Source organism: Podarcis tiliguerta (genome assembly GCF_965153285.1).
Source record: "Podarcis tiliguerta genome assembly, chromosome: Z".
In the NCBI taxonomy this organism is placed as follows: domain Eukaryota; kingdom Metazoa; phylum Chordata; class Lepidosauria; order Squamata; family Lacertidae; genus Podarcis; species Podarcis tiliguerta.
The window spans coordinates 45,632,447-45,659,184 of record NC_139553.1 but is presented as its reverse complement, the minus strand read 5'-3'; the positions used below and the strand labels follow the sequence as shown (position 1 = coordinate 45,659,184).

Sequence of the window (26,738 nt, the reverse complement as noted above, 5' to 3'; positions counted from 1 at the left end):
ATGTGAAGTCTCTCTCCCCCCCCCTTTCTGAGGGTTGGTGTTGGGTGTGGGGGGGGGAGGACGTGAAAAGGGGACTGTATTTTATAAAAGCGCTGTTTGAAGCACTCCCCCCTTCCCTTCTTCTTCTTCTTCTCCTTCTTCTCAACGCGCTTCTGAACTTGATCAGATTGTATGTTTCCTGCGGAGAGGCGGCGGCAAATCCTGTGAGGGGCCTTCAATGGAGAGACTTCGGGGCTCGGCGAATCTCAGGATATTACAATTACTGGCATCTCTCTTTCCGAGCCCTTTTCTTTCCACACTTGCTTCCCCCCCATCGTTCTTTGCAAATGCTTTCCAGAACGAGAAAATGAGTGGATTTATTGAGACTTGAAGGACGGTGGGACGCGAGCGGGGGGTTGGGAAAATGAAAGGGGTGAAGCCCGGCTGCCACAGAGGACCGTCATTTCCCAACATTAAAACGTTGCGCTGCAAATAAATTAACAGATAAATAAATAAATACCAAGCGAGCCTTTGATCCGCTAGCTTCAGGTTTCGGGATAACATTATACGTTCTCTGCTCGAAAGAAAAGATGTGTATATATTTGCCTTGGAGAGCCATAAGCAGAGAACCAGGGACCCTAAACCACAGACAACACGTTGCCTTGCCTTTCAGATGTTTCAACTCTTCCTCATCTCCCTCCTTCTTTCTTATGCTCCCCCTCACCCCCCCCCCAAAGATTTTGAAGTTTCTTCTTCCACTTCGAGCGCGAAGATGAGGTGGGGGTGGTTGGGGACGATGAATAAAGAAAGACTCAAATGATTCGTAGTAAAAATACAAACAAAATGAAAAATCTATCTATATATACATTCTACACATGCAAACAGATTTTACTCCGAAGGTCGCTTTGGACATGTGCAATAAGGAAAAAGATAAACAAACGGAGGGTTTTTGTCGTTTTAAAAACAATTTTCTCAAGCACGGTTTTCTTGGGAGTGTGTATGTGTGTGTGTGTGTGTGTGTCCTTCCTTACGCCATCGACATCATCATTACTTTTAAAATCTGTTTCTTGTCGTTGCTCTGATTATGATCATCATTATTAAAATCATCTCAGGTTTAAAGAGTCCCCGCTTTGAACGCGGTGCCGTCGGGGATAGATCCGCGTCCTTCCTCGTCGGTCTCGCTGCCATGCCTGCCCCGAGGCACGAAAATAGGGGGAGTTCTGACGTCTTTGGAAGCATCTTGCCCTGTCTTTTAAGTTTTTCATCTCTGTAAGTTCATCTCCCCCCCCACCCCCACTCCGGTTTTCCTCCATCCTTTTCTTTAAAGACTTTTCTTGTTATTATTTTATTTTATTTTTCAAGAGAAGTGTGTTGCTACAGTGCTTTCGAGGAATTGTTACAGAAAACAAACGGAAATGGCTAGGGCTGAAGGGAAGCAAAGGGAGTCCTATAAGGGGCAAATGCGGGTGGTGGGGGCAATGCAGGGACAGCTTCAAAGGATTTGGAATTTTCTTCCTAAATATTAACGGCGCAGCGGTTGATGGAATCGGACTATACAGGCAGAGCGTCATCCTTTCTCCCCCTCCCTTTCTGCTTTGGGCTGGGTAAGAATGATGCACAAGTAATTTGCCCCTAAACCCAGGACCATCATCTCCACCCCCAAGCCCTCTTCTCTGCTCCCCCGCAAAAGCCGCCCGCTGCATCTCCAGTAAACAAAACATTTGGGGGTTGGCGGACACCCTTTAACCTTACCTGCGCCTCACTAAACCCAGCCGGGCCAATCAGAGCGCAGGGCTTAAACGCAGCTGCCATATTCAATGTTAAACGCTGTCAATCAGGCTGGTTTGGTCCAATGGGCAGGCCAGCTGGGGGTCAGGTGACGGCTAGCCAGGCGGTTCCCCATTGGCTGGCAGGGAAGCTGCCTCTCGGAGTTGGGTATTCTCCCTCTCAGCGTCCCTCGCCCTTCCTCTCCCTCTCTTTTTTCTTTCTCCCCCCCTCTCCATATGTGTTAGGAAGGGAGGAGCGCCTGACTTTAGCCAGTGCAAGGACGTCGCTCAGTTGGAGTGGAGGGCGCCCTCCTGGAAGGCAGGAGGGGAAAGAGGCAGCGGGGATCCCCCCAGGGGTTGTGTGTGCGAGTCTGTGGGGGGGAACAGAGGGGGTGCCTCCGTTCGTAGCCATTTAGGGCTAGTGGGTGGGGTTTGGGGGGACTGTTTTTTGGGGAGCGGGTGTTGTTCAGTTGTTGTTTTCTCTACCCCCCTCTCTTCTTCTCTCCAACCCCCCCAACCACTTATTTGTGAAAGGTTTGGAGCGCGTGTGAATGCGGCATTCGTGGGGCTGGCGCGCGAGCCCTCCTGCCTGTCTCTCCATTGTGTGGGGCTGAGCTAGTAGTGGGGAGGGGAGAGAGAGAGAGAGAGAGAAGGGGGAGATCGAAAGCTTTGGAGAGCTCGTGTTGTTGTTATTTGGAAGTTGGGGAGGGGGGCAGGAAAGGGGGCGAAAAGGAGACGCGGGAGGAGATCGCCGTCGTGGGGCCGCCTCGTCCTCTTCATCTTCCCCGCGGTTCCTCTTCCTTCTGCTTCTGCTGCGTCTCTCAAGGCGGACTATGACCATGTTGTTAGACGGCGGGCCTCAGTTCCCCGCGCTGGGAGTCGGGGGCTTCGGAGCGCCGTGCCACCACCCGCACGACGTGGCGAACCGCGATGCCGCTGCCGCCGCCGCCGCTGCGGCCATGGGGCTCAACCACCCCTTCGGGGACTCGTCCTTTAAAATAAGCCCAGCGCCCCACGAGCTGGCGTCGGGACAAGGCTCTGCTTTCACGCCGCAAGCGTCGGGCTACCCGCACCATCACCATCACCATCACCGCCACCCTCCGCACCCGCCTCACCCTCACCACGCCGGCCAGGTGCCTTCCTCTTATGCCGCCGCGGCAGCCGCGGCCGCTTTCAACTCCACGCGGGACTTTCTCTTCCGCAACCGCGGGGGATCCGCGCTCGGGGATTCCCCCGCCGGCGGCGGCGGTGGCGGAGGAGGGGGATCCGCGGCTGCGGCTGCAGCTCAGCACGGCCTCTTCGGCGGCAATGCGCCCAGCGGGCTCCACGCTCCTCCGGGCATCCCGGACAGCCCTGGAGGCTATTTGCTGTTTCCGAGTTTGCACGATCAGAACCCCAGCCACACCTCCCCGACCGGGCACGTGGAGAACGGGCAGATGCACCTGGGCTTGCGGGGGGACTTTTTCGGGAGGCCGGAGACGTACCGAGGAGTCTCCAGCCCCCGCGCGGACCCTTATGGGGGCCCGGCTCAGTTCCACAACTACAGCCCCATGAATGTGAACATGGGGGGCATGAACGTGGCGGCCGCCGCCGCCGCGGCTCACCACCGTCACCACCACCACGGCGCGGGAGCCTTTTTCCGCTACATGCGGCAGCCCATCAAGCAGGAGCTCTCCTGCAAATGGATCGAGGAGCTGTCGCAGCCTCCGGCTCCTCCGCATCAGCAACAGCAGCCTCACCAGCCGCCGCTGAGCCGACCCAAAAAGAGCTGCGACCGGACTTTCAGCACCATGCACGAACTGGTCACCCACGTCACGATGGAGCACGTCGGAGGCCCTGAGCAGAACAACCACATCTGCTACTGGGAGGAATGTCCCCGCGAGGGCAAGTCCTTCAAAGCGAAATACAAACTCGTCAACCACATCCGCGTGCACACCGGCGAGAAGCCCTTCCCGTGTCCCTTTCCCGGCTGCGGGAAGATCTTCGCCAGGTCGGAGAACCTCAAGATCCACAAGAGGACGCACACAGGTAAGGCGAGGCACACCCTTGACACACCACCCTTGGACATGTATGTATATATGTATATATGTATATATCCAACAATATATACCCACCGATACAGTTGTATGCATCTATCTAACCAGCAATAATCCTGAGCAGAAGACAACAAAATTAAAACCCCAGGTTCTTATTTTTAATAATTTTGGTTTTGTTCTGGGTAGAGATTTTTTTTAAAAAAAGCAGAGCGCGCCAAAAGGTTGCTCTGTATGGCTCTGGAGGTCTGAAGGATCAGAGCTTGGGGAAGGTGGGTAGAAATAATCTGAAACTATATAAAACGCTTGGTTTGCTTTTGCCTATTTCTGTTTAGGCGTTTAAAATACTCTTTTCACCCCTACGCGGTGAAAGTCAGTTTCACGGAGGTTCCTTGTCGATTTCAAACGAGAAGAGAAATAATTCCTGACTGATTATTTTTTTAAAAACTTTCCTTTTACTTCTGAAGATGATATTTCCGAAGCTTTCTTTTCATCTGCAACTCTTTAGCCACCCCTGTACACGCCCCCCCCCCATCTCACGGAGTTCTCTCCCTCTGGATGTAATGCGAGGGAAACAAAAATCACTGGAGCTGTGTGTGTTGCTTTTTGCGAGAAAGAGAAAGAGAAAGAGACTGAGCTCTCCTCAGACATCCTGTTGAGGAAACCATACAAATGCTAATGCAATCTAATTTTCGGTTACTTCCGCTCTCGCCCGCTCTCTTAATGCCTTGATTGGCACATCTTCTAATTAAATCACTGATACTTTTTGTCCAAAGCATTCTTTTTTAAAAAAAAAAAAAGCATGGAAAAAAGAGAAATAAACGGTTCTGTCCTCTACAAAAAAACTAGCGTAGAATTAGACGGAAACAGCAATCCAACACACATTATTGCCTTCTTGAGTACATCTTATAAAACTGTCTGGATCTCCACAATTTATCTTCAGGGGAGTTTTCTTCTCCGCTTTCTCTCTCTCCCCTCCCCTCCTTTTCTTCCTGCCCCAAATAATCTAAGCATCCAATTCTCATCTCATTTTTAACAGTCAGCTTAAGGAAAGCCCGTAGCATTTCAAAGGCAGAAATTAAAAGCTACAAAAGGGCCCTTTAATTGAACTACAAAGTTTCAAAACTCTGTTGTCTCAGAACTGTCTGGTGTCCCTTCACCAGCCCAGAGCCCTTGGCTCCTCCTTGCTCTCTCCTACTTTAAAAAAAATTAAAATTCAGAAACCTGTCTGTGTACAAAGAGCGAGAGAGTTCAGGCAGAGGAGCAGCAGGGAGCCCAAAAGCTGCAAAGAAAAAGAAGAAAGTTTTGCTGTAGGCAGAAAAGGTGTGCTTGTGTGTGATAAGAGAGAAAGGGAGTGGGGAGTTAGTGGGAAAAGCCCTAAACCATTCTGTACCTCCATCCTACTACTGTGTCTCTTCTTTACGAAACAAGTGGCCCAATCTCTGGTTATTTATTATTTTTTACTTGCAGGAGAGAAGCCCTTTAAGTGTGAGTTTGAAGGCTGTGACCGGCGTTTTGCAAACAGCAGCGACCGAAAGAAGCACATGCACGTCCACACATCAGACAAGCCATACATCTGCAAAGTCTGCGACAAGTCCTACACCCACCCCAGCTCCTTAAGGAAGCACATGAAGGTAAAGGATTCCTCCTGGGGACCTTGCTTTCGCCATGGCTCCCTTAATTTGGTGAGATCTGACCACCCTCTTCCCCCGCTCTCATGTAGTGTGTGGGCATATGGAGTGAATGTTTACAGACGCATCTGTATTTCTGTTTCTGTTTTTATAGATATAAATAAAAGTCACGTGTGTGTGGTTTATGGTTATATATGCTTATCAATTAATCAATTATTTATTAATTTATTAATTTGTGTGTTTGAGAGCATCTGTATTATTCCTGAATGCATACCTATTTATATTATACATGTGTACAAAATACATAATATAGTTCTATAGTGATTTATCTGCTTATGTAATTGGAACTATATATGCACGTGCCTTCATGTGCGTTTATATTATGTATGTAATTAATTACACATGTATCAATCTATATAGTTATACATGTATGTATATTTTATGCCTAATCCTATGCCCATATGCTGATTTTGTGTGTCTGGACATATACACCCATGGAGTGTTTTTCTGTGTGTATAACCTTCCAGTTTGATACATTTCCATATTGAAAAGAACCCTGGCTATTCTGCTGGTGAAAAAGTAGAAGGCTCTTCCCTGGGCTTTCAAGTAATGATTGCCTCAGTGAAATGAAAATAAAAGGAATTGCGCATGCTGTTTTTAAATTTTTATTTTTTATTTTGTAATTTTCAAAAAGCTTTGGCTTGGCCAGAGAGGGGGCCGTCTTGCAGAAGGAGCAGTTTGTCTCAAGTGCCTGGTTTGTTCTCCCTTGTTAAATAACATTTCATCATGTATAGTTGCTAAGCTTCCAATCCTGGTTTATGAATGAGTAAATTTGGCCGCTGAGTTTGTGAGAGTGTGGGGGGTTGGAACGGAGTGCAGAGTCATCTGATATCCATCCACACATATTTAAAATATTAAGTGCATATACATATATAATCTGCTCCTGAAATATAAAATCTTTTTAAAAAATAACTTATAGCGAACAGTAGTGCTTGAAGCCACTAGGTATAAAACAGTGCTCTGATTTCCAGTATAGTGTGCTCATCTAATAATGTGCTATCCTGTTTCTGTTTTTATAGAAGGTGTTGTTGTTGGGGATTTCTTCCAGAATTTACCCTTTCCATCCCATATTTAATTATGGGATCAGCTTGGCAGGTTGGCCATATTTTCCACTTATCCAGTAATTTTCTAAAAATAAACAAATAGCATATATATATATATATATATATATATATATATATATATATATATAAAATGAGTTGTGTGTGTGTATGTGTGTGTATATACACACACACACACACACACACACACACACACACACTGATTGGTGGCTCACTGTAAATCAACTCTCCCCTTCTGTCCACTGGCAAAAAAGAACAGAGTTCCTTGCTCTTGGACTTGTGGCAATTGTCTCTGCCTTCTTTTTTCAGGTCCATGAGAGCCAAGGGTCGGAATCCTCTCCGGCGGCTAGTTCTGGCTATGAGTCCTCCACCCCGCCAGCCGTTGTGGCTGCCAGCAGCAAGGACTCCAGCAAACCAGCAGCAGCAGCTGTTCAGACCGCCAACCCCAGCCACAACCAAGAACTGCCCCCCAACTTTAATGAGTGGTATGTCTGATGAGGACAAATTCAACTCCTCTCCTCCCCCACAAAATCAACAACAACAACAAAACCCAGGCTAACCAGACTGTACCAAAAGCATTCCTGTTGACATCAAAGGACACCGGATTCATCTTTGGCCTGTCATTGGAGTTTGCAGGACAAAAAATAAAAATAAAATAAAAATGAAGGAGGAACAACTACAGTAGCAGCAGCAGCAACAACAACAACAACAAACAAGTGGTGGCAAGGGTGCGATTTTTTTTTTAACCCTATCCAAAAGCCGGAGGCTGGACTTTGTCTCTATTTTTCTCAGGATTTTTCTGCATTGATGGTTATTTCTTTTTTTTCTTTTTTTAAATCCCTCTTCCAACTCACCTTTCAATACCACTCCCTTTATTTCCCAACATTCTTGCCTTTTGTAAATATATACTTCCAATAGATATATACCCACTCCTTTTTGGGGTGGGATGTTGAAAAACAACGAACTGACTTTTACACTTTATGATTTAACTTCCAATAGATATATACCCCCTCCTCTCTCTCTCTCTCTCTCTCTCTTTTTTGGAGGGGTTGGATTTTGAAAAACAGAAAACTGACTTTTCCCCTTGGCCTTAGTTGTGATTATTAAAAATAATAAGAAAAAACAACAACCACAGTCTTAAAACTTGCCAAAGTCCTGTATTGTCTTGAAATCTTTCTTTCTCTCTCTCTTTCTCTGTCTTTCTGTCTCTTTTTCTCCTACCTTTTTCTCACTCTCTAAAACATTACACTTGTGAATGTATTTCATCTGATTTGAGAATGGGCCAGGGGTGTTCTTCAGTATGTTTTTCAGGAGGGGGAAATGTAATCTTAATTTCACTCAGCTCATGGCGGTTTAGTATAAACAGTTGCCTTTTTGTAATAACTTTTTTTTTTTTGTAAATACATATCCATGATGCCATATTTATCAATTGTAATTTAATTATTGAGAGAAGTGCCGGAAACGGAAACATATTTATGAGGAAAAAAACAAAACAAAAACCCCACAAAAAAAGAAGAAATTTTGTTTTCTAACAAACAAACAAAATCCAGACAAACTCTGTACAGCTTTTTGGTTATATAACTGCTTTAGCATTAAAAGTTTATTGTTTTGGAAATAACACAGTAGAATCCATTTCTTTCCAATGTTTTCCTTCTATCTTTTTCCTCCCCCATGTCTTTTTCAAAATTTCTGCCTTGGGGGGGACGGGACTCACAGCTGCAAAAAGCAAATCTAAAAAGAAGCAAGGGGTGTGTCTTCCATTTTGTAAAATGCTTCCCAATTTGCTAGATCTCATCACCTCACTTCCAATTTTCCTTTATTTATGTGAAATGCTGACCACCCCTGCCTCCCTTCCACCCCTGCTTGAAAGGTTTATGGTGTTTGGTTCTTTCTCACCACGGGTGGGTCGGAGGGAAGAAAGAGGGGTGTGTGTGTGTGTGTGTGTGTCTCCCCGCTCCCACCCCTGTTTAGATGATGACCTGCCTGTCCTCACTGCAAATGTCTTATAATGGTTTCTTGGAATCTCCTCCACCACACATGGGGTTCACAATTCACTTAGTGGCCTGGACATCTTGAACTTCAAACGAAGAAGGGAGGAGCTAGAGGCTCTAAATCTGCCTTGACAGACACATGTAAACACCAAAAGGTAAACGGAATTAGTTTTCTGAATTATGGGTGCCTATGGGAAATATGCTTTATGTGTGTCTTTGGTGAATGTGAACAAAAATACACTCCCAAATTAATTTCACAGTCCCATATTAATATTCTGCCTGCCTGCCTGCCTATCTAGCTAGTTTTCATGTCTTATTCTGTGTCCTAAACTAAATTAACAGGAAGCAAGGCTCTTTAATTTTTCAGCGGGACTTACTCTCAAGTTGGTAATGGTTGATGTGGTTCTCTATTAACTGAGCACAGAATGTGAATTATTGTTTCTTTTTAAAAAATATGTTGCACTTTGAAGCATTCCATTATTATACAGCATTGTAAAGAATATTGAAAATAAAAGCTAAAATGTCATAGAAGGGGAAGTGGGGGGGCTATGCATGGCTGCATCCATAGTTGGCAGCTATATTGTGGGTGTGTGCATGTGTGCGTGTGTAGGGGGTTGAGGAAAATGTGCGCAAAAAATTAGGGCCTCTTTGTAGTACAGTATTTCTATTGATTTATTGCTAAATACACTTGGTGGAAAGGGTCTCACTAGGTGTCTTCCATCTGTTGGTTGGTCAAATATAATCCATGTTCATCTGGGCTTTAGGTCATGTTCCTCTAGCGTTGTGATATCAGAAATATGTGTACTGAAAATGCATGGTAGTATTGATGCCTAAATAATCAGTCAAGAGGACTAAGGACATTTGCACCTGGCTTCAACCCCCCCCCCCTTTTGAATATAAGGTATCCAGGAAACAAACAAATGGTATCCAGGAAACAAACACATGGATTTTGAGAAAGGGATTATGTTGTTTTGGAGGTAGAAAATTTACAAAGAAGCTAGTACTAATTAGAAGCCTCTTGATTTTAGCCCGTTGAGGATTCTTGGGAGTCAAATGAATGAAATTGGCTTGTAGGCTAATTTTCTGGCTCAATTGATCTCAGTTGGTCATTGCAGTCTCCGGGAGGCCTCTCGCTTGCGCCGAAAGTTTTTAAAAAAACTTTTCTCCGAGTTTCAAAAGCTAGCCCCGCTGGCTGCCAGAGACCAGGCCTGCAATTTTATTTTATTTTTAAACCCGCAAATCTCCCGACCACGCATTAAATCGGATTTCCTTGCCGGCGTGCCTTTTTTTTTTTTTTTTTAAACACAAGCAAACAAACCATTCGCGCTTTTGTCTAGCCGGATCCAGCTCTAGGGGGGAAACCGAAGCGGTTTTGCACAGAAACCTGAGGGCACGTGGGGAATCCGTGGCTACACAGAATGCAACAAGGGACTCAATTCTGGACTGCTTTGGTGAACTAGAGTCTTAATGATTTTAGCGTTGGCTTTTACTCGCTGGGAACCGTCGGAACAAACCGAATCAAGGCCGCTTCGGATTAAACGACCGGGCTTTTCTTTTTTTTCTTTGAAAGGAGGGGTGTGTGTGTGTGAATATCCTGGCGCAATATCCTGGAATATTCCGATTCCAAAGGCGTTCGTGTGTAGAGACAAGAGCCGTTGAGTCTAGGGAATACAGTAATCTGCTTCCAAGCCTGTTCTCTTGAAGGCGTGGGGGGGGGGGTGGAGGAGAGAGAGGGAGGTGATCGGGAGGGCGAGAATAGACCCTCCCTCCCTCCCAGCCACTTTGGCTGTTTTCCCCCCTGCTCCAGGCAACGGTGGTGTTTGGATGCTTCTCACGGGGAGGGGTGTGTGTGTGTTAGTTCAGTCAAAGAGAGGAAGATTGTTAATAAGGAAGGGGATACTAGGCTTCCCACCCTGACCCGCCACCTTCGCAGAGGCAACTCAGAAAGTGACGTCCACCCACTCTTCCCGTCCCCACAACACACACTTCACTTTGCGGACCCAGTTGGCTTGGGGGTAGGTTGCCCCTAGCGGCCCCTGTACCTCAGTCTGAACTTGGCAATGAGGAAAACCTCCTGGCCTGCTCAGCCAAAGGCCCCTTCCGCGGTTCAAGCCCTCGGCCAGGCAAGGGAGATGGGGTGAGGAATAATTATGGAGCAGCTTTTATTTTTGTTCAGTGACAGCCTAATAATCAGAATCTTTACTCAGAAGTCTGTCTTGCTGTGCAGAATGGGGCCTACTCTCTAGTCAGTTAATTGATTGGATTTATTTATTTCCATACACCCCACCTGCTTGCTGCTCTCCCCTTCCTCGTTTTTCAATCCTCACAACAACCCAGCCAGGTAGGGTTCCAATGGGGGGGGGGACTGCAGTGGCGTAGCGTGGGGGGTGCAGGGGGGGCGGTCACACCGGGCACAACATCTGGGGGTTAGGGGGCACAAATCCACAGGTTAGGGGGCGCAAATCCACGGGTTAGGGGGTGCAAATTACTTGCCTTGCCCCGGGTGCTGACAACCCACGCTACGCCACTGGGGGACTGCCCCAAGGTCACCCTCAATGCTTCATGGCTGACCTGGCATCTGAACCCTGGTCTCCACCCAGACACCACACTGGTAGTAAGGCAGGGTTTCCTTCCTATGTACTTATCTCTTGAGTAGACAGGCATGGGCTTGTGATGTGAGGCTGCAATCCATACTGAGCATGTTGGCTCAGAGGTAAGTCCCCGTCCATCCAACTCAATGGGGCTTGCTCCTTGGGAATGGCCTTACACTGCAACCAGTATGTTTGGAAGTATAGCCATGCAGAGCTGAGGAGGCACCACTAAAGCCAGTGGGACTTCTGAGTAAATATACGTACTAGGCAGCAAGTGGCATCACTGTGACCTTTTGTAGTGAAGCCTCACAGGCTGGATCTACAGAGGATACAGACAGACAGAGAGATTGGAAGTTTGCCTCTTTGAAATGGAGAATTTTGCCCTTTTAATCTTTTCTTTCCAATTTATTTCTCTCGTTCCCCATTTGTTTAAGCACATACATAAAATAAGTAATTATTTTTTTATTAGTATATAATATATATTTTTCTGCAGCATTTCTTTGCGGGCTTGCTGTGAAAGTATTTCCTTTGCTATGTGCAGAACAGACCAGGAGGAAATCACTCCCTGTGGACCTGATCACCATGTAGGATTTTTAAAATTATTATTACCAGTTTTGCAATTCAGGAAGTATCTCTGCATTTGGATAAGGGAAAAATCTTAAAAAGGTGAGACATTTTGTGAACATAGCCTCCCTGGAGGATTTTTTTTCCTGGGGGAGGAATTGGCTATAAAATTGCTAACTGGTTGCAGTGGACGGTCTATTAATCTGAATCCCATGATATGGAACCCTTCCTCCACCTATTTATTGTTTAGGATTATCGTTATGGTTTTATTTTCTGGTTTCTGACAACATTTCACACAAAGAAATCAAATATTTAATTCAGGGATAAGGAACCTGTGGCCCTCCAGGTATTTGTTGGACTACAACTCCCATAATCCCTGACCATTGGCCACACTGGCAGGAACTGATGGGATTTAGAGTCCAACAACATCTGGAAGATTGGTTTATTTCAACAAATCAGGGTGGTTCTGAGCATAACGATGTAGAAGTTAAAGTCTCACTAATTTAAGTGTGACTTACTCTCATGTCAGCATTCATAGCATTTGCAACTCAATAGACTACAATTCTGTACCCAAATCCCTGGCAGTAAGAGCTTTGCAACACAGTAAGACATACTTTTGAGTAGACATGTAGAGAGGATTACACTTTAAGCACCTGTGTGCAATTCTTCAGCTAAAAATCAGTGGGATTTAAAAAGGCATCCCTTTGGATAGATTGGGCCTGATATTATAAATATGAAAACTGTATGTTTTGTCATTGATATACAATTATTTTTGACAGTCTACTGTTACGTTATTATGTCTCGTTGTTAATGCTTCCTGTTCTTAAATATGGCCATAGCAACAGCATAGATGTTTAAGGGTTACTGTCAACAACGCTCTTGGGGATATTGGATAAAATGCTAGCCCATGTATAATCCAATGCATGTTTACTCAGAAGCACACACCCCACTTTTCAATGGGGTTTACTTACAAGAGTGCAGCCTTTATTTCAATAGATCTGAACTGCACCACTTTTCTCATGAAAGCTGGTTTACTTATTAGTTTGGTGCATTCTGTGGCCTGTGGGCATGCTCATGTATATCTCCCCATCCCTCATTTCCTTCCCCATCCCCAGGTGATAGTTCCATGGCCAGAAATCTGCATGAGGAGACTAGTACTTGAGTCTCTTCCTTTGGATTCCTTTGTGTTGCAAGTGGGGATGAGGCACTTGGATGGATGGTGCAATATGCAGAGTCCAGGAAAAGGTGCTACTGATACTTGCCTGTCTCTGTGAATGAGATTTTCAGGCTCGTCCATGTTTGTGTTCCATTCTGGAGGTGGAGACCTTGCTCAGGACGTAGAGAAATATGAAGTGATGGGGAAATTAAAGGTGGAAAGGGTCCCCCCCCCATACCACATTCCTCCTAAATTCTTTGATGGTTCCATGAAAAATTGGCTTGGTGGGGGCTATAAAATTAGTGTAAGGGAGCAAGAGACTACCCTTTCATATTTGGATGAATGTTGAAAAATATTTCTGTGTGTGTTGGAAGCTTTACAGCAAGGCTTAGGTTGCAATCCTATTCTCACTTACCTAGAAGTAAGTCCCAATGAGCTCAGTGTGATTTACTTCTAAGTGAACATGCCTAGGTTTGCATTGGACAAGATCTGCTCTTAGGTATGTCCAATGTTAACAGTACAACCTTATGGATGCCTTACTAGGTGTAATCTATGTAGCCTGCTCCCAGGTAATTGTGTGTATGATATAGGACTGTAGCCTAAATTGCCAGGGCAGATATATTAAAGAATTCTAGTGAATTCTTTGAAAGTATGTTTTTGTGGTGTAGCTTTTTCTTGAATATCTTGTATTAGTGCAATATTCCAACCCTAGGTCAGATATCCTTTATTTCGTTTAGCAAAGGGCTATGGCATTTGGCATGCAAATCTGGTGCATCCTGGTCACCCTTTGTGTGTTAAGATCCACAATAAGCATATATATCAATGCTATAAGGATTGTCATTTATTGAACAGCCAATTGTCCAGAAGTGTAGGTATTCCTTAGCAATAGTCTGAAATAGATGGAATAATCCCTCCTTCATTGATGGCCTTTGTATAGGTATGTAACAGAGTAAGAGAAATACACACATAACTAAATTTATCTGATCCCAGTACAATACCACTATCACTCTTGTCTCTGAATCAGAGAAGTCAGTCCCACTGAGTTAAATGGAACTTTACTCTCTGCCTGGTGAACCTGAATTGGATAGCAGCCTTAGCAGCCTGGCCTAGCCTATTTATGTTTACTCAAAGAGAAAGCTCTGCATTTCGATTCCATGCATTGAAGTAAGTGTGCCTCTGGCCACTTACTCAGAAGTATATCCCATCAAAACAAGTGGTGCTTATTTCCTAGGAAACACAGAATTGGGCATTTTTTGCAAAGAGGATTGTGATTTTAAAGTGCAATGGATCACATACTTTAATGTGGAAGTAAGCTCAGTTGAAATCCATGGGATGTAGCTCTCTCTTGTGCTGGCTCTAGTGGATGGTGGTGGTTGTCCAAAGCCTCAGGTTGGGGAAGGCTAAGATATAGGCTGCCAGCCTCACCCACCTGTCTTTATGCATGTTTATACTTCCAGAGGTGCCTCGCTAAATTCCACGGTGCACACCTTAACTTTGGCCCAAAATGAGATTGCATCTATCTTCTTAGCAGCTGCCACGGAGGGGAAACCAGCTCAACACAGCTATTGTGCTTTTCACAGTACAGAAACCAGTAAAGAAGGCCTTTCACGGCATGGTGAGAGAAACAGGATGCCTTGGGAATATTGGTCCCTTGAGCTGCTTTTAAAGATGCAGCTGCAGGTCCTGCTAAAAAAGCTGGCAACCCTATCACTACCCCTACACCTGCCCTTTACCATTAGTGGCTGCCTGGATTGGCTTGTATTTTCATTCCACTACAAGTTGCTTTCAGGATTCTGCTAAGACAGCTTATTTATAGATAGACAAGGGCTTAAAAGCCACGGGCACCCAATATAACTAACCTCTCTCCTGCACGCAACAGGAAAATACCATAGCTGGACACACAGAGAGAGGCATCTCCAGCAACCCCTTCCTCCATAAATCTGGAAGACCTGCAGTTTCTTCCCATTTTGTCCTGCTTAAGTCACTGATGATCAGAAATATGGCAATGGTTTTGAGAGCCAACAACTTTATTTGTTTAATACAGCAAAAATTTAACCAGAGGAGACTGATTCAGAATTCCAGCTTGCAGACTACATTGCCAGGAGTGTGTCTGTGTGTGGAAGAGAGAAGCCCCCCCCCCAGCTCTGTCCCCTTTAAAAGCAATTTTCAAAGGCTCAGTTTTGATGTCCTAGGTCATCATAAGTACACGAAGCTGCTTACTGTGGAGAGAGATTGCTGGGTCTTGCAAAGTCTCAAGCCAAATGGCAGAAGATTTTTCGGAGGGGGGGGGATACCCTGTGGAGTGCGGCGCAGGAGAGAGAGGGGGGGAGAGTTGTTGTGGTTGCTGTCTATGGCCTCCCCAAAGCAGCTGCTTTCTCTTTTTTGGCAGAGAGCCAGGAGAAAGCAGCAGGAGCCAGACCGATCAGCAACGCTGTGGGAAGCGGGTTGACCGAGGGGGGACCTTCTGGATGCATTTTGTGGAACTCTGTGCCAGGCATCTTAATTTCAGCCAGAAATCAGGATTCAGCCCTAGAATCATAATCATACAAAGGGACCGTTGTCGGGAGTGAGCATTTTAAGAAAGGAACAGAGCTGAGAATGCATAAATGCCCATTGATTTCAATGCCTATTGCTGGGTTGGGGCTGCTGCCTTGGAGCATGTGCAAAGTTTCTGAACAATTTGAAGCCTCCACTTGGCTAGAATTGAAGGGCTTCTGTTAGACAAAGGCAGGGGTGGACAATCCTTTTCTCAGACCGAGGTCTGCATTTCCTTGTGGGCAACTGTTCTGGGTGCTTCATGCCAGGAGTGAGCAGGGCCAGAGAGTGACAAAGGTGGGTGGAGAACTGCATGATGGAGTTTTGTAGACCAGGATTTGTCTGTTCCAGACAATATACAACAGCTATATTTGAGAGTGCATTGCTATGCAGAACAAATATCTGAATTGGAGAGCTGCTCTGTGTGGTTTTATGGAAATGTATGTGCCCTTCTCAAGGTTTTGTGTCTCTTGGGGCACCCAGTGGCGGAGGAAGGAGGGTGCAGCCCACCCCAGGTGTCATCACTGAGGGGGTGTGTGTGACAAAATAAGGTGGTTTTTTTCTTTTTTAAATGGGCTCATGAAACTTTTTAGGAGTGACATGGGGGCTTAGGAGCCTGCAGGTTCCACGCTGCCTGAAATGGCAGCGTGGGACTTGTGTCTGCTTACTGCCTCTCCCTCAGCCGGGCAGAGGCTCTAACTGTGGGAGAGGCTTGCCCTGCCCCCATGGGTGCAGGACATGCCTCCGCACCAGGCACCTGAGCGGCTAGCTACACCGCTGGGGAACCTACTCTTTGGGCATATAACACACTGTGATTTGTCTTATTAATGTGTATACGGTGCAAAATTCAATCACTGGCATTTCCAGATGGGACTGAGGAAGATTACAGCTCTGAAATCCTAGAGCTTTTGGTCAGCATAGACAATACAGAGATGGAAGGACCTATGGTGTAACTTCTATTCTTCATCCACTATTGATTATCCACTGTGATTATTGACTCCAGGTATTAGAGGGCATTTAAGTGAGACATGGTCTGTAGTCCCCACCCAGTGAGTCTATTGTCCTTATATTCTAATAAGAACGCTCTGCTGGATCAGACCAGGGCCCATCCAGTCCAGCATTCTGTTCTGACAGTAGCCAACCAGACATGTTTTGGAAATCCCACAAACAGAACCTGTGCACAACAGCACTCTCCATACCTGCAATTTCCAGAAACTAGTATTCAGAGACATACTGCTTCCAATAGTGGAGGGGAAATCATAAACTTCATAGCTAGTAAGATACTGATTTTGCTGTATGCTAAATGAATTTGCCTGATTCTCTTTCAAAACCATCTAAGTTGGTGATTTGGTGGCCTCTTCTGCAAGAGAATTCCATGGTTTTAACTATTTTATCCCCCCACCAGTGTTCTAAATCTTCCAGCATTCAGCTTCATTGAATGCCCCCAAGTTCTAGTATGATGAAAGAGGGTGAGAAACATTTCTCTTTACTGCCATTATTGCAGCTTGTCAGTCAGAGAGCCGAGGAGCAAGCAGGCAGTGGTTTCTACTGCTGCTCTTTCACACCACCTCTGTTCTTTGTGTCAGAGTGAGAGGTGGGTGAAGAAGCAGGTTGCAGTGGTGAAAAGGATGAGCTGGTCTGGGCCTCACCTGCCTCCTGGCTATGCTGGCTCTGTGGGAGAAGGTTGCAAACTGGCTTTGTTCAAAGGAGGCCAAAGACCAAATTAAGACAAAATGGAAGACATGGCTGCCTTTATTTCAACACCCCTGCCTGTCTTCTTAGTGAATGTTGAAGTATGTTTTAATCTGCTATTTGAGATGCAAATTTGCTTTTTAAAATATTCATCTTAGTTCTAGTACAAAGCCAGGGGTAACAGGTTAATTAATCCAGAAGAAAAGAGGACCAGCTTGAGCTAATAAACAACCTTCTTTTTTGGTATCTGTGCAATAGTCCTTCTGATAGAAAATGCTGGAATAGTAGAACAGACCATGTTAATGTTGCTGTTGGCATCTACCTGTCTTGAGATAGATACACCTATGGGGATGAAGCCAAACTGCTGTGTTTACAGCACTGAAGTGACCACCCCAGGGTGCAAGCCTGGGCAGTATGTATGGAGGTCCTGGATTGCCCAAATGACAATACCCTCCTCTTGATGTGGTGCAAAGGAAAGCAGAGCAATATGTTTGGCATCAGCTTGGTTGCAGGAGTTGCTAGAAGGAGGCCTACAAGGTGCCATCTAACCATCTTAGGGACTCCACTCTGGATTTGTGAAGGGTTTACTCCAGAGCCTTTTCTTCTCCTGAAGATATCCCACAAGGCAAGGGAGATTTAGGGTCAGAATTTTCCTTCTCCTAGATGGGCTTCCTTCTTATCCACAGTGGACAAACTACCCCAGAAGGAGCATAATGTGCCCCCACCAAAGGTACTAGTCCTTCCCTAATACCTCATATACCCCAATATTACAGTGTTAATGTAAACTGGTATAAATGGGACATCCACAGCACAGTCCTAGACTATACATGGCTGTAAGTCCCATTAAGTTCCGTGAGGCTTACTTCTAGGTAAAGGGTATTCAAGTATCTATCTCCATAATGTGAATGCTGGTAACTAATTTGAATGAAGAAGATTTTTACATTACTGTATTGTGATGTTTCACTCTTGGCATTGGACTGGTTTTCATCCAGTCCACTGGCATCCAAATAAACAGAGTACAAGCAATATCTAGCTTGTAAACCCAAACCTTGTAAACCTTGCTTGCTTTTTCCCCCTCTAAAGCAACCCCCCCACCGACTTTTCTGAGAGGGGTGCAGCTGAAGAACCTAGTTAGTAATTCTTGCTTTGATTATTTTGAACAAACGCATTTTAATCCGAGGCAAATTATAACTGTTGCTCTTGCAATAGAATAGCACGTGTTGCTTGGAGTAAGAGGCATTTTATAATCCTTTTGGAATTAGAATGATCAGCTGACTTCATGAAATCCTAGGAAGTAATTTACATATATGTGGACATATGACTGGGTCACTATTAGGTTCAGACATAAGCTGGATGCAGCATATTAGCTCAGGATTGCTTTACCCTAAAAAGTGACATGCTATTTGTGGTGGAATCTATCCATTTCCATTAACCTTTAGGTTTAGGAAAAAACTTTCAAGTTTCTCTTCTGCCAGAATGATGACAAGAGAACTGTATTGAATACATAATTTGTCTACAATGAAATCTATTGGTTCTGAATTTTGATTTCCTTACTTCTAAAAAAAATTCCACCACCTTCTAGAAATGCTCAGCAACTTGCACTGAACCAGCCTTCTCCAATCACATGATTTGGACTACATCTCCCAAAACCTTCAGCCAGCATGCTTGATGGTCAGGAATGAAAGAAGTTGCAGTCCAAAGCATTTGGAAGGCAGCAGGTTGGGGGAGGCTGTGCTAAGCTAAATAATTGAGGATAAGGCCATCAATGACTACTAGCCACGATGGGCAGGAAGCAGCAATGCTTCTGAAAGCCTGTTGCTGGAAACTGAAGGACAGCAGAGTTCTCTAGGGCTCGAGTCCTGCTTGCATGTTTCCCATAGGCATCTGGTTGGCCACTGTGAGAACAGGATGCTGGACTAGATGGACCATTGGCCTGATCCAGAAGGCTTTTCTTAATGTTCTAACCACTCAGCTCCAGTAGAGCTGTATGATTGCCCCGTCTGCACCACACATTTAAAATACAATGATACCGTTTTAACAGCATCCTGGGAAATGTAGTTTAAGATCACTAAGCAGTGTTGGGAGACCCCTATTCCCCCCAAAGAGCTTCACTTCCCAGAGTGACTTCAGAGTGACTTAACAGCCAATCCCTCTTCCCAGGAAATTCTGGGAACTGTAGCTCTGTGAGAGGCACAGGGCTTTCCTAACAACTCTCTCTTAAACTATAATTCCCAGGATTCTTTAAAGCAGTTTAAAGCAGTATAATGATGCTTTAAATGCGGGGCTATTTTAAACCCACTATGAGCCTTAGCATTCACCCTCTCTTTTTAGCAGGACTTACTTCTGTATCAAGCATTTTTTATTGTTTTAGGGTTGAAGCCTAGGTCTCAGTGGTGTTGCGTCCTTTGCCGGCTCCCAGGGCACGGCACGGAGAGTGAGGAAAATCTGCTGCGCCAGCTCAGCCCAGCCCTGGCTGCCGTTGCCACTAGGTGGGCATGGGACATGGAGAGTTCATGGCACTGCGATGCACCACCTGCTTGCCCGCACAGTGGGGAACCTGGCTGGCTGATGCGGCCCTTGGAGAGTGCACCCCCCCCAATGCTGGCTAGGTGGCCATTCAGCAAGTGGGCCAAGGATGTGGCGGCCAGGCTAGGCTATGGGGCCCAGAGGCCCCTGGCAGCAGGCAGGGTGGAAGAGGGATCCCTACATGGGGATGCCTGGTTTGTGGCCCCTCAAAATTGTGTGCCTGGGCTATGGCCCTCCTGGCCCCCTCACTACGCCCCTGCTAGGTCTACAATCTGTGCTTGTCACATGAAGCCATTCTGTAGGTCCCCATTCCCTGAGAGGTTTGGAGGGTGGCAACACAAAAACAACCTTTTTCCATGGTGGCTCACTGTTTGTGGAATGCTGTCCCCAGAGAGGCTCGCCTGGCGCCACCATTACATGCCTTTAGGCACCGGGCGAAAACACTTCTCTTAAACCAGGACTTTGGCCATTAAATAATCTATGGCCTGTTAAAGGGGTGTGTGTGTGTGTGTGTGAGAGAGAGAGAGAGAGAGAGAGAGAAACAGAGAGAGAGAGGAGAAGGGACTGTTATTATGATTATTTTATCATTATGTTGTCTATTATTATGCTTTGTATTGTTTTTTTATTGTCATGCTCCGTAAAACATGTTCTTAATGTTGTACACCGTCTTGAGATCTTTGGGCGGTATATAAACTGAATAAATAAACTGAATAAATAAATAAATAAATAAGTGTACTGTTTTTAACTTTTATGCAGTTACATCCTCCCTCTCCCACATAAGATAACCTTCAAATAATATTTTTACAATGTCTAAGCAGGAAGGTTGCCAAAAGCTGATGCTCCCATGTATGCAATAGACTAACCAGTTGGCAACTGGGTTCTCTCCAGTTGTTTTAGACTGCACTTCCCATAAGCCTGGGTGCTGGATGGGGTTGATGGGAGTTGGAGTTTGATAATAACTATTATTATCAAAAATAATAGTTGGAGGGGACTGAATTGGAGAAAGATATAATTGATGGTTTGCTTGCTCAACTCTTGATGACTTGCAGCAGAATAGCTGATCTTACTCTGTTGAAAAGCATGATATCATGAGATATGAGAGGGTCTAGGGTGGCACCTAGACTGTGGGATGCTCTTTGGGGACAGAGTTTCCAGATTCATTTTCCCTTGAATTTAATTTATTATTATTATTTGAATTTGTTAGTCGCTTTATCTTGCCTAGGGCAATCCAAAGCAGCAACCAACCAACCAACCAACCAACCAACCAACAAACCAACCAACCAACCAACCAGAAAGCCCCCCCCATAGATACATCAAAACGAAGGGGGGGGGGAAGAAACACATTAAAAACATCCCACCCTCTTCTAGAAGGCGACAGATGTATTCTGGGAGGCTAGCACTCACTTATTTTTTAATGAAAACTTTGAATTTCACCATGCCAAATTGCTGTGTTTCCCCCTTTTCAGCTTTGTGACCGTTTTCTGGTTCACTTTATCCTGATTCCACTTTGCTTGAACTTCAGGCTGTGTATGCATGCGTCATCAGGGCTGGCTCAAGACAATTTGCTGCCCATGGGAAAGGACAAGACAGCACCCTCCCTCAAGGTATATGAAGCTGCCTCATGTTGCCTCACTGTAGGGCCAATCCTATGCACCATACATTCCTCCAAAGAATCCTGGGAATATTACTTTACCCCTCAGTGTTCCAATTCCCAGAACTCTTAACTTACTATAGTTCCCAGGGGTTACCTTAGCAGAAATCTCCTTGCCCACAGCTTCTACCCAATGAGGTTGAATCCAACCAAGTTCTACTCATAGTAGACCCATTGACTTTAGGTCTGTGTCCTTTAATTTTAGATGGTCTTGTCCTTAAATTTTAGATGGTTCTACTCCTGTCCTCTGGTGCTACAGAGAACACTTTTTTCTGTGACAATCCTTTTGATATTTGATGACCACCGTAATCTCTTTCTCTTCTTCTCTTCTCCAGAGTAAACATACCCAGCTCTTTCAACTGCTCCTCATAGGACCTGGTTTCCAGATTCCTCACTATCCTGGTCATTCTCCTCTGGACATGCTTCAGGTTGCCAATCTCCTTCCTAAATCATGGTGACTGGAAGTGAGACAGAATACTGCCAATGCACCCCAATCAAATTCAAATGCAGCCAAAATGAGTTATAAGGACATAAGAGGAGCCCATCTAACCTGGCAGCCTGATCTCACAGTGGCCAACCAGATGTCTTGATGGGAAGAACCTGCAAGTAGGACCTGAGTGCAACAGCACTGTTTCCTACTGCAGTTTCTAGCAAACAGTATTCCCTGTTCACTTTCTCCAGGCCATGTATGTACACTTCTGTCATATCTTGCCACCTGGTGAGATATAGGGAAGGCATAAACATGAACTTCAGTATGGTGATAGGCAGGCAAGCTTAGGAATCCGCCTTCAACCAGGGCAGACTGCCTTCCTGCTCTGTCCAATACTGTTTGCTTTGAATAATGACAGCAGCTCTCCAGGGTTCCATGCAGAGAGGGAGCCATCTCCATTACCTGCTAACAGAATATTTTGGCTGGGGATGCCAGGGAATGAATCTGAGACCTTCTTCATGAAAAGCATGTGTTCCAGCCCCAAGCTACAATCTCTGTCACAAGAATGGGGTGTCTCAGGAGCTCTGCACGTTTTTTTTAGTATTTGCCTTTGTGGTCCTGATGGCAGAAAGTCTAGCCCTATGGAAGGAGAAGGGCCCGTCTCAGTAGGCAGAGAGGGGTGCAATACAAGGACTTAGGGCAGGGGTCAGCAATCTAAGGCCCCTGGGCCACAAGCGGCCCACGGGGGTCGTTTAACTGGCCCATGAGCCACCCCGAACCGAGCCGCCCGCTCAGCGAGTCTCCACGCACTGCGCTAAACCAGCACAGAGACTCGCTTTTGCAGCACCGGAATTCACATCTGCGCAGACACAGATGCCAGAAATTGCAGGTGGGCACGCTCATGTGCACACACAGAGGGATCTCCACTGGAGTTACCGGTATATCTATTTGGCCATTGCTAAGTTGGGATAGGGGAGGGATGAGACAGAAGGTTTCTGTTTACCAGTGACAGAAAAGCAGTGCACCCTAATCCACTCCATGCTCCTGATTTGTGGCCCCTGGATCAGGTCTATTGACCCTGTGCCAAATAAGAGACCATCCCATCTTCAACATATGTTCAGGAGGGGGTGGAGAAGGAAGGAATTCTGCCTCTCCCTCTCCCAGTGGGGGAGGGAAATCTTGTGGACTATTCACTTTAATGTTAAGATTGCTTTATAGATCTGCTTGCCTTCCAAGAAATGAAAATGCTTTTCTAACAGCACAATGCCTTGTTAAATGCACTGAACATCTCTATTGATGTCCCCTACAAAGTCTGAAGTCAAAGCTATGTTGGTGAATGTTTTTATTGTACTGAGATGGACAGGCTGTCTCCCTGCACCTGTCAACAGGTTTGATAATTTTTGGTTCTCAATTTGGACCAATCTTTTTGCATAAAAGCAAAAGCTTCAGTGTTTTGTGTAAGTTGTGCTCTACTGAATGCAAACGACGTAATGAAAAGGCGTACAAGAAATATGACATTTCATAAACACAATTGCCTGAGCATTAAGGAGAGCAAACATGTGGTTTTATGAAGAGAGTTATGAATATTTAAACATGCAAAATGAAACTGTTACTAAGTGTCTGTTTTTCATTATCTTACTGCGAACATTTTCATTTCCAGGAATGTTAATAGCTGTCGGCAGAATGCAGTTATCTTAGTAAGAGAGAGAGAGAGAGGGAGAGGGAGCTATGAGGAAGATGGAACAAGAGTTTAAAATGCTCACTTTGTGATGATGGCTTTTCAACTACATTCCTCCTGTTGTGTAAAAAGTAGGGTGCTTCTGCTCCCCATCACCTTATCTCTATCTGAAACCTTGCTACTGGGAAATAATGGCTTTGTCAGCAGTGACTGGGCATAATCTGCACACTGGGGGCAAATGGGACACCTGAGCTTTGTTGGTATTATTCCATAGGGTTCACAATATTTGACGTAACATTTAGAGCAGTGATGAGGACCTGCTGCCTAGGGACTGAAGGGAGCCTCCTATATGACCTCTCATACGACCATTCAGACTCTCTCCAGATCACATCCCCCCCCACTCATCCCAACTCTCCCCAGGCCACACTCCTCACTGGCTTTTCTTCGAGTGTTTTTGCCTGGATGGAAAAGTGCCCTTCAACTCTGATAACAATCTCTTGTGTGCCTACATGGAGGACAGAGCTGGGTGTGTGAGTATGCGTCAAAACTTGGCTGCTGTAGAAAGGTAACATTTACATTCATTGCCCCACCTCCTTTTGCCTTTCCTTCTGCCACAATGTGGCCCTCAGAAGGTTGTCAGGAAGGAAATGTGGCCCTCGGGCTGACAAAGGTTCCCCATCATGGTTTAGAGTGATAGGATTTAACGAGGGAGACCCAGATTCATATCTGTACTCTGCCTTAAAACTTTACTCTCAGCCTAACCTACTTCACAGGGTTGTTGTGAGGGTCATATATGCCACACTGAGCATTTTTGGTAGAAGAAATGGGTGATTTTAATATAATCATAGAATTGTAGAGTTGGAAGTGACCCTGAGGGTCATCTAGTCCAACCCCCTGCAATGCAGGAATTTCAGCTCAAGCATCCATGACAGGTAGCCAGCCAACCTCTGCTTAAAAGCCTCCAAGGAAGGAGAGCCCACAACCTCCCAAGGGAGACTGTTCCACAAATAATGAATGGAATGGAACAGAACAGAACGGAATAGAATAGAATACAGTGGTACCTTGGGTTACAGACGCTTCAAGTTACAGACTCTGCTAACCCAGAAATAGTACCTTGGGTTAAGAACTTTGCTTCAGGATGAGAACAGAAATCACGCAGTGACAGCGTGGCAGCAGCGGGAGTCCCCATTAGCTAAAGTGGTACCTCAGATAAGAACAGTTTCAGGTTAAGAACGGACCTCCAGAACGAATTAAGTTCTTAACCTGAGGTACCACTGTAGAATAGAATAGAACCTCAGTATCACAATTTGCAGATAGTTGTAGATCTAACACCACAGATGGAAGGTTGAAAAGTCTCCTCATGCACAATCCTGTTCTCACTGAAGTCACTCCTCATTTTCAACTTCCAGCCACCAATTGTCTGAAAAGCCATGCGTTGGAGATGCACATGTGAATCCACCACCCAATCTAAAGTGTGAAATTATCACAGGATGGCTGCAGCTGTTTCTTGATAGGTAAATACAGGGGTAGCTGTAGCTCACATGGTGCCATCCAGATGTTTTAGAGTACAACTGCCATCATTCCTAGCTCTTTGCTGGACTGGCAGGGCCCATGAGAGTTGTAGTTCAAAACATCTGGAGAGGGCCTGGTTGGAGAAGACTGGGCTATTCAAAAAGATCCTTTGAGCAGCATTGTAAAGGTAAAGGTACCCCTGCCCGTACGGGCCAGTCGTGTCCGACTCTAGGGTTGTGCGCCCATCTCACTTAAGAGGCCGGGGGCCAGCGCTGTCTGGAGACACTTCCAGGTCACGTGGCCAGCGTGACGAAGCTGCTCTGGTGAGCCAGCACCAGCGCAGCACACGGAAACGCTGTTTACCTTCCCGCTATAAAGTGGTACCTATTTATCTACTTGCCCTTAGGGGTGCTTTCTAACTGCTAGGTGGGCAGGAGCTGGGACTGAAAGACGGGAGCTCACCCCGCCACGGGGATTTGAACCGCCGACCATGCAATCGGCAAGTTCTAGGCACTGAGGTTTTACCCACAGCGCCACCTGTGTCCCTGAGCAGCATTGTACATGACTGTAATTCAAACTGTGTTGTCTGAAAAGAGCTCAAGGGTCCACCCCCCCATACAACAATATGTCATCTTATTAAAATTCATGGGTATAGAACACCATTGAGTTTTTCTTCCAGCCCACCACCAAGTGCAGAAACACCATATGGTATAGCTCCTGGAGCTATACCATTCCAGAATAAATCTGCTTTGTCTGCCAAATATCTAAGTGAAATGGGCCACCATATAAAATATAAATGATACCTGTGCATCGCCAGCCAGCACATCAAGAGAACAGCCTAGGCCAGAATTGTTGTCTGTTGGCAAGGGGTTCTTTACAGCTGGGAGCACTGAGTTACCTAAAGCCTGACCTGTGTTCTGAAGTAGTTTGGCTTAAAAGGGCTATAATATGCGTTCCTCCCTGATATTATACTGGCATTCTAAAGGGCACACGCCAGGACTGTGGCTTCCTGCTCTCTCTGAGATGGTTCCTCTGACATACAGGATGGGCCATGTAGGAGACCTTTCCTATTGGGCAAATGTCTGGGCTCCATGGGGGAAGCCAACCACTTGGGGCAGGGAGGGGGCACAGTCCCTGCTGCTCCCACACCCCTAAGTCCCAAGGGGAGAAACGGCAGCTCAGTCACCCCACGTGGCTGAGTTTTGGGGAAGTGGAAATGCTGATGGCAGCTCTTCCAAATTAGAGTCATCATAACATGCCATATGTTGCAATCAGGAGCTTGTTGACAACGTTTCCATCTCTGCTGCACCCTAACCATTTCCCCACCCTACCTTCACTCAGCCAAATGTTTAAAATAGGTTCTAAAGATAGGCTCTGCAGCATCCTCCTCCAATCAGTCCCTCATGCAAGTTTATCACCAAGGTCTTGACGCCTTCGCTCTCGCTATCTCATTGCGAATTGCCTCGTTCAGGGCATTCGCCAAGCATTCAGGAAACAGAACACCGTGCTGGTTCTTTTCTTTAGTATTTTTTTAAAATACTGCTCTTCATTTAAAGGCAACAGCCTATTAGCAGTTGATCTATTGACTTCTAGCACCATCTTCACCAACCTGGTGCCCTCCCAGTGTTTTGACCTACAACTCTGTGGCCACCAGAAGGGAAGGTTGTCAAATATCCACTACTTGCATACTTCACCTTGCATACTCTTTGTTTCCCTGATAGCAAACTCAGATGTCTAGTATGTTTTGAAAAGGGTAACTTGATAGGCAGAATTTGCTACTTAGCCCTGAAGAAACTTGGCTCTTCCTCAGCATGGTTTCCTCTAGAAGTTGAACCACAACTCCCATCATCTCTGGCCATTTACCATGCTGGCTGGGGCTGAT

The 26,738-nt window shown here is 45.7% G+C and overlaps 1 protein-coding gene across 3 annotated transcripts; it reads left to right on the top strand.

Annotated features, from left to right (window-relative positions):
- Nucleotides 1-1,511: 1,511 nt before the first annotated feature.
- Nucleotides 1,512-23,278, top strand: ZIC3 (Zic family member 3). 3 transcript variants are annotated; one of them, XM_083422478.1, is made up of 5 exons: nt 1,512-3,773; nt 5,249-5,412; nt 6,840-8,676; nt 21,108-21,189; nt 21,572-23,278. In XM_083422478.1, the coding sequence occupies exons 1-3, from the start codon at nt 2,579-2,581 to the stop codon at nt 7,023-7,025; spliced, it is 1,545 nt and encodes a 514-aa protein (XP_083278604.1). In that variant the 5' UTR covers nt 1,512-2,578; the 3' UTR covers nt 7,026-8,676; nt 21,108-21,189; nt 21,572-23,278. The 3 variants fall into 3 exon arrangements, with proteins under 3 accessions (XP_083278604.1, XP_083278605.1, XP_083278603.1); XM_083422479.1 differs by lacking the exon at nt 21,108-21,189 and adding an exon at nt 11,606-11,778; XM_083422477.1 differs by lacking the exon at nt 21,108-21,189.
- The last annotated feature ends 3,460 nt before the right edge of the window (nt 23,279-26,738 follow it).